This window comes from Sinocyclocheilus anshuiensis, unplaced genomic scaffold, assembly GCF_001515605.1.
Source record: "Sinocyclocheilus anshuiensis isolate Anshui unplaced genomic scaffold, SAMN03320099.WGS_v1.1 scaffold659, whole genome shotgun sequence".
Classification (NCBI taxonomy): domain Eukaryota; kingdom Metazoa; phylum Chordata; class Actinopteri; order Cypriniformes; family Cyprinidae; genus Sinocyclocheilus; species Sinocyclocheilus anshuiensis.
This window is the reverse complement of record NW_015549698.1, coordinates 241,597-249,409: the sequence shown is the minus strand read 5'-3', so window position 1 is coordinate 249,409 and position 7,813 is coordinate 241,597. Positions and strand designations below refer to the sequence as shown.

Sequence of the window (7,813 nt, the reverse complement as noted above, 5' to 3'; positions counted from 1 at the left end):
GAGAGCAGGGTGTTTGGGGGGGGGGGGGCTCCTAAACCAGGATTGAGAACCCCTGGCCTATAAAATAAAAAATCATGCACATAAACTATGATGGAAAAACATGTACCAAAAAGTTCCTTGATACACAAGAAAAAACTCATGTGACTGCCTCAACAGATCATGTGATTGGATAACTAGACGAACCAGTGGACTGATCTCATCGCAAACGTTGTTTTAATAACCCGAGTGAAAGTACATCATCAAAATGATTTTGTATAATTACCTTCCAGAACTGTCTCACAAGATTGCATTCCCAAACATCATCTGCCTCCTAAGATGTGTCGACTGCCTGCGTTCATGCATGCTATCAAATGAAATATACTTCGAAAATCTGCACATTCGACTGTACGCATACGCTAGCATACACGTACAAAAGCGAAGTATACTTTGGGCTTAAGAATGCAACATGTACTCGCATTGCTTCATGTATTGTGTTTTTCAACACATTTGTGTCTGAAATTGAGCTTCAGGGCCCTATTTTAACGATCTAAGCGCATGGTCTAAAGCGCATGACGCAAGTGCACTTAGGGCATGTCCGAATCCACTTTTGCTAGTTTAACGACAGGAAAAATGATCGGCGCGCCCAGCGCATGGTCTGAAAGGGTTGTCCCTATTCTCTTAATGAGTCATGGGTGTGTTTTGGGCATAATGTGCAATAAACCAATCAGAGTCTCATCTCCCATTCCCTTTAAGAGCCAGTTGCGCTAGCGCCATGGTTGATTAGCTATTTACATGGCGAAATCTGCAAGCGGAAAAACTGAGCGCTTCTCTAGCAAGGAAATGGATCTGCTACTGCAAATAGGTAGGCTAATTCTGATACATGCAATGACTATTGATTATGACGTGTAGGCATTTTTATATTTATGTACACAATAATAATTTTTAAATTTTAATCCTTTCATTTTTAATATTTGGCATGTTTGTGTGCTGCTGCGAGTCTCTGTGTGTGTAATAAGTAAAGTGTACACGCCTTGTGGACCTGCCTATAGGCACATATTACTAACGCACTCTTTAAATAACAAAAAAATAATAATACTGCGCCATTGACTTTAGACCAGGTTTTAGTTGGTCAATGGTGCAGTCTATTTCAATTGCCTCAAAATAGCAACCTGCCATCAATGCGCCTGAATACATCTCGTATTCAGACCAGCACGCCCATGGGCGAACAAATAGTAATAGGTGCAATTGCATTTGCTATTTAAACAACGTGGCGCAGCCACTAGCAAGAAACCAGCAAGAAACACGTCCATCACGCCAGGCGCCGCATTGCGCCCGGTGTTTAAAAGGGCCTGATTTTCTTCACTCACTTGGGACTAGGGTTGCAAAGGGGTGGAAAATTTCCGGTAAATTTCCGGAAACTTTCCAAAAATCCCTGGAATATTCCAAAAAATCCTGGAAAGTTTCCAAAATTTCTGGAATGTTTCCAAAATTTACTGGAAATTTTCCACCTTTTTGCAACCCTACTTGGGACAAACAAATACATGGTCCAAATATCTTAGATCATACCTGTGAAGTTACAGCGGCTGCAGCAGAGTTCAGCAGGGCCTCCACTGCATCCTCACATCCCAGAAACCCTCCTCGATCCCGGTGCCCTCGATCCGGCACTCCTCCAAGAGCTCCCAGCAGAGACGCGGCACCTCCGGGCTCCCCACTGAACTGCTGCTGCAGTGCAGCCAACCAGAGCAGGTCCTCCAAGGAGGTAGGGTTTGAACACGGCGTGGGGTCCCCAGCGGCTGGGCTCCCGTCCAGGTTTCCTTGAGAGCCGGAGCTCTGGCCTGACATGTAACCGGTGGAGATGGACAGCGGGAACGAGAGAGAGGAGGAAGAGGAGGATGCAGATGGCGGCGGGTGTAGAAGGGAGCCTCCCCTGCATCCTCACATCCCAGAAACCCTCCTCGATCCCGGTGCCCTCGATCCGGCACTCCTCCAAGAGCTCCCAGCAGAGACGCGGCACCTCCGGGCTCCCCACTGAACTGCTGCTGCAGTGCAGCCAACCAGAGCAGGTCCTCCAAGGAGGTAGGGTTTGAACACGGCGTGGGGTCCCCAGCGGCTGGGCTCCCGTCCAGGTTTCCTTGAGAGCCGGAGCTCTGGCCTGACATGTAACCGGTGGAGATGGACAGCGGGAACGAGAGAGAGGAGGAAGAGGAGGATGCAGATGGCGGCGGGTGTAGAAGGGAGGTGTAGGGACTGGAGCTGAGGCTGGAGTCAGGAGGAGGGCGAGGAGCATACGGAGAACCGGTCGTCTCTTGATGGATGCCTGAATTGGGGTATAGGCAGGTTGGAGGAGGTGGAGGGGTGTCAGGCTTCACTTCAAACTTTAGCAGGTCGAAGTCATTGAGATACTCCATGGCCAGGGGGCTTGGAGGCAAAGAGGGCAGCGGCAGAGACGAAGACATTGCTGTGTCGACAGGAAGTATGGAAGTTGCTGACTTTGAGTTTTCAAGGCGAACAACAACAGACTTCAGTTTTTACACAGAGATGGAAACAATAATGTGCCAAATTAGACTCGGTTGTTAAAATGCCTGTTCCTTTGAACTGAAGGCTTCCAGTTTTATCATCTGATACTGGCAAAGAGAAAGAGAGAGAAAAAAAATATTGATTAGCCATTAGTCTTCTCCAGCTATATGGTGCAGATACTATATGTGACCCTGGAGCACAAAAGCAGTCTTAAGATGCACGGGTATATTTGTAGCAATAGCCAAAAAAACATTGTATGGGTCAAAATTATAGATTTTTCTTCTATGCCAAAAATTAGATTTAGAATATTAAGTAAAGATCATGTTCCATGAAGATATTTTGTAAATTTCCTACTGTAAATATATCAAAACTAAGTAATATGCATTGCTAAGGTCTTCATTTGTACAGCTTTAAAAGCGATTTTCTGAATATTTTGATTTAAATTAATAAAGATCATGTTCCATGAAGATATTTTGTAAATTTCCTACTGTAAATATATCAAAACTAAGTAATATGCATTGCTAAGGTCTTCATTTGTACAGCTTTAAAGGCGATTTTCTGAATATTTTGATTTAAATTTATTTTTGCACCCTCAGATTCCAGATTTTCAAATAGTTGTACCTCAGCCAAATATTGTCCTATTCTAACAAGCCATACATCAATTTAAAGCTTATTTATTCAGCTTTCAGATTTCAGAAATTGACCCTTATGACTGGTTTTGTGGTCCAGGGTTACATATGCTTCTGATACTGGCAAAGAGAAAGAGAGAGAAAAAAAATATTGATTAGCCATTAGTCTTCTCCAGCTATATGGTGCAGATACTATATGTGACCCTGGAGCACAAAAGCAGTCTTAAGATGCACGGGTATATTTGTAGCAATAGCCAAAAAAACATTGTATGGGTCAAAATTATAGATTTTTCTTCTATGCCAAAAATTAGATTTAGAATATTAAGTAAAGATCATGTTCCATGAAGATATTTTGTAAATTTCCTACTGTAAATATATCAAAACTAAGTAATATGCATTGCTAAGGTCTTCATTTGTACAGCTTTAAAGGCGATTTTCTGAATATTTTGATTTAAATTTATTTTTGCACCCTCAGATTCCAGATTTTCAAATAGTTGTATCTCAGCCAAATATTGTCCTATTCTAACAAGCCATACATCAATTGAAAGCTTATTTATTCAGCTTTCAGATTTCAGAAATTGACCCTTATGACTGGTTTTGTGGTGCAGGGTTACATATGCTAATCTGTGACCAATTATAGTAGGACTACATTAGCAGGTAATGAGTAACATACTGACTGATGTTCTGGAAGTTTGTCACATTACACAAAAAGATTCCAAAGCCTGGCCTGATATTACAATATAGGTTGATAGTGACACCTTTATTAAATAATTAAAATATAATAAAGCAATGTAAGAAATTATTTTTCATGAAAAATTACAGAACATTTGTGTTAAACGGCTTTTCCTTTATTGGCTAATTATGTATCCTGGTGATGTATGGGTTGCAAACAGTTTCAGATTAATAGAGGAAAGACCTAAATGCAATCCCATAATCTTAATCCATCAATCTAGTTATCCCACTGAACAGTTGCTCCTTAACACAAGTGTTATGTACAACTCAAACAATATTTCATGTTGTCAGGCCTGATGAAATACAGGTCAAAGTATTCATGGTAACAGACCAACTAACACATCCTATCTACAGGGAAAAGCACCATTCAAAGCATTTTGTGTTAAAAACCGAACACTGTGGCAGTTTGAGATAACACAAGTTTACATATTTTGGAACTGACAATCCATATGTTGAAATTTACAAAAAAAATCAAATGTCAAATATTTCATTTATTTCTTTTTTTATACGGTTGCAAGCAAAGAGTCACACATAAATGGTTAGATCATAAACTAAATCTACTAAAAATATTCAAATATGAAGATTAAATAATAAAGAGATATTTTAGGTTTCAAGTATTACAACTTCAAATAATTCAAAATTTTCTTTGGAAAATCTTTTTTTTTAAACATTTTAGTACAGAAACATCTTGACATTAGGCAGGAATTCATTTTAATAACTGAAAACTTTCATAAAGTATTTAAAATGAACATGTACTAAAATTTGAATAATGATAAATCTGTTTCACTTAATATTAAGCGAAGTAGGCAACCTTAAATTAAGAGGCTAGATTATAAACTACTAAAACTGCCAACTACTAAAACTACAAACTTGAATTTGAAGAAAAAGTCTTGGTTTTAATCAGTAATTATTCGTTTTAATAGATTAAAATAATTTAATTATTAAACATTAATTTGTAATTCCATCTTTAACTGAAATATTAGCATTAATAAACTTATAAAACTGTTTTTAAGTCGTAACAATCATTATTTAAATCATTATTTTAGATAGCTGCTAAGAGAACGGTTTACTTTCAATTGTTTTAGATGGTCTTTAGTTTTATAGAAAGAATAAAAGAGTAGATAAAGTGCGAAAAGAGAGGATTTGAGAGTGGAATAAAAGAGCGAGAGGACAAAAGAGGGTAAAAAAGAGTGTCAGGATAAAACTAGCACAACCACAGAGCGACAGAGGGAGAAATGGAGAGACAACGGAAGAAAAGCTTTGTTTTAAAATGCCCATATTTCTTACCATGTGTTCATGTGGACACATCCTGAGGTATTGACTGACAGATTGATTCCTGCCAGTGTGTGTATATGAGTGTGTGTGTCAGTGTGAGAGCATGTGTTTGGTGTGTGTGTGTGTGTGTGTGTGTGTGTGTGTGTGTGTGTGTGTGAGCGCGCGAAGCGCCGGCGTGATCGAGCAGCTGAAACATAAAATACATCACTCTCTCTCTCTCTCTCTCTCTCTCTCTCTCTCTCTCTGTCATTTTTCCACCAATCAACATACTAAAAATGGTAAACTGTCAAATGAGCAGCACACTTCTTTAATTTCTCCTGTAAAGTTTTAAAATAATATGTTACAAATCTAATTCTAAAACTAACAATACAAAAAGTTTTTTTTCAGTCAAATAGGCAAAGATTTTTACAAAACCATTACCTTAGGATTTAAAATGTTGACTTCCAAAACTTAAAACGTATTAAAAAAAAAATAAAAATGATACAGGAAATTTATGCATGAATTTGCTGGTGTGTTTTTGTAACCATATGACCCGTCACACCTGCATGTGTATGTCTAACATGACCAGTTTTTATTACATTATTCATAGAGCAAACAGACAGACTGATGAGCTCATTTGGTTCACAGCAATCAGAGAGTCATTACATGCTGCCACCTAGTGCACTGACTGAAACATCAGCTCTGACTTTTCAATATAACAGTCCTAAAAATTAGTCAAATTAGATCAGTAAAATTAGGCAAAAACTGTAATAGCAGTAAAATTATGTCTTCATTCAAGCAATCCCAAATAATCTACTATAACTAGAACTTTTAGGACAATACCCAAAAGGAAATCATTCAGGATTTCAAAACTGTCACATAGCAAGACTTTATTCCAATAGAAGTACAAATTCTGCAATTTGTAACAAAAAATGAAAATGTAGAATTCTCTTTATATATATTTATAGATGATTCTCATTTGGCCCTTGGTAAGACTGAGAATTAGTTGGACTGGAAAGCGATTCCAATAGGCATCCTGACATTCACAATAATGTAGAAGTAATAATATCTTGTGCATGACAAGGCTTTTGTTTTTGTGGCTTGGTGTGTTCAGCACAGTGTAATCGCAGAAGGTTAGTGGTGGGCAAAAATTGCCAAACTAGCACTTTTAGTGATCCTGGGGGGCTGAAGTTGTTAATCTGAAGTCCTAATAATATCTCATTGAGGAATCAATGTGGTAATAATGCCTGAGTAAATCTGATTTAGACACTGGGAGTAATACAGTGAGATATGTAATCTCTCTGACACACACACACACACACACACACACACACACACACACACACACTAGACACAAGCTTACAGTTGCATGTGAGAATTTCTTAGTGGATCTTGTTCTTGTAAACTACTTTTAAAACGGACATTATAAACTCTCTGACACACACACACACACACACACACACACACACACACACACACACTAGACACAAGCTTACAGTTGCATGTGAGAATTTCTTAGTGGATCTTGTTCTTGTAAACTACTTTTAAAACGGACATTATACAATAAAATGACATATCCAACGGTTTATAAAATTGTTTATACATGACAGCACATACAGTGAAAGGGATTGCTAAAAACTCTTCTATTAAATTCAGTGGAAACATCTTTAGATCTGATATCTAATTTTTAAAATATTTTTTTTTAAAGTGACTGATATATCCTTGAATAATACCTTTAGAAAGGAATCACAAATCACCACTACCAGTACTCTTGTCAAATTTAAATACATACATACATAAAATAGAATTGGGATTACTTTATATCCAGTAACCAAAAGCTGCAAATGCCCTGATTTTACCCCAAACATAACCTCAAATGAGGTCATGTAGAATGAGAAAAATTAAGCTATGCAAAGGAGAGAAAGCCAAGCAAATTTGGCCAGTCAGAATGGAAGATTTTCATTCTGAAATTCATTCTTATATCAAAACTATATGTATATACATGGATTTGAATGCAAATTCCAAAGTGAGCAAGCAGACCCTCCAGCACCCCACTGCTGTGTCCCCATCTGATCCTGCAGATACATGTCCTAATCCACTCTAACACTGTTACAAACTACAGATTAACTATTTCATCCCAGCACTCCCAGTCACTGCAGCGTCCCCAGAAAATACTGAATAGGGATTAATCATGCGCATGCTTCCCAGCCCATGCATCACTGTTCTTCACACTAAACAATGATTCTTTTAAGAACTGTTCGGTAACACTTTAAAATACTGTTCCATCATTAATGAATAACTACACAATGCAATATTAGCACATCTCCTCAATATCTACACAATTTGAAGCATCACCGACCGAAGTATGACGCAAAGTATGAACAAGTATGTGACTTGATAATAGTGACACAAGCACCACTAATAACTCTAATTGAGCAGGTTTCATCAGTACTTCTCCCCTCATTTGTCACCGAGCAGAGAAACTGATAGTCCTGCCTTAAACTAATGACGATGGTCAAATCAGAAGTTGACATGTGCTCAAACAGACCATTGCTTTTAATGCACCAAACAGTTACACTTTTTAGTGATTCATTCAACTCTTACTGATTAATTTTGGTGAAGAATATATAAGGTTTTCTACAAAAAAATCAGCAATTTTCTAGCTTTGCAGTGTGCAAGAGCATTGTGTGTGTGTGTTTAAT

The 7,813-nt window shown here is 38.1% G+C and overlaps 1 protein-coding gene across 1 annotated transcript in view; it reads right to left on the bottom strand.

The window, feature by feature from the left end:
• The window catches only part of LOC107660532 (transcription factor MafA-like), a 9,249-nt gene extending 3,918 nt beyond the window's left edge, over positions 1-5,331 (bottom strand). The window contains exons 1-3 of the mRNA XM_016449857.1: positions 5,145-5,331; positions 2,167-2,603; positions 1,546-1,906 (exon numbers count right to left, since the gene is read on the bottom strand). Coding sequence (XP_016305343.1) covers positions 1,546-1,906; positions 2,167-2,435 — 630 coding nt within the window. The 5' untranslated portion in view covers positions 2,436-2,603; positions 5,145-5,331. The remainder of the gene's footprint in view (positions 1-1,545; positions 1,907-2,166; positions 2,604-5,144) is intronic.
• Between the last annotated feature and the right edge of the window lie 2,482 nt (positions 5,332-7,813).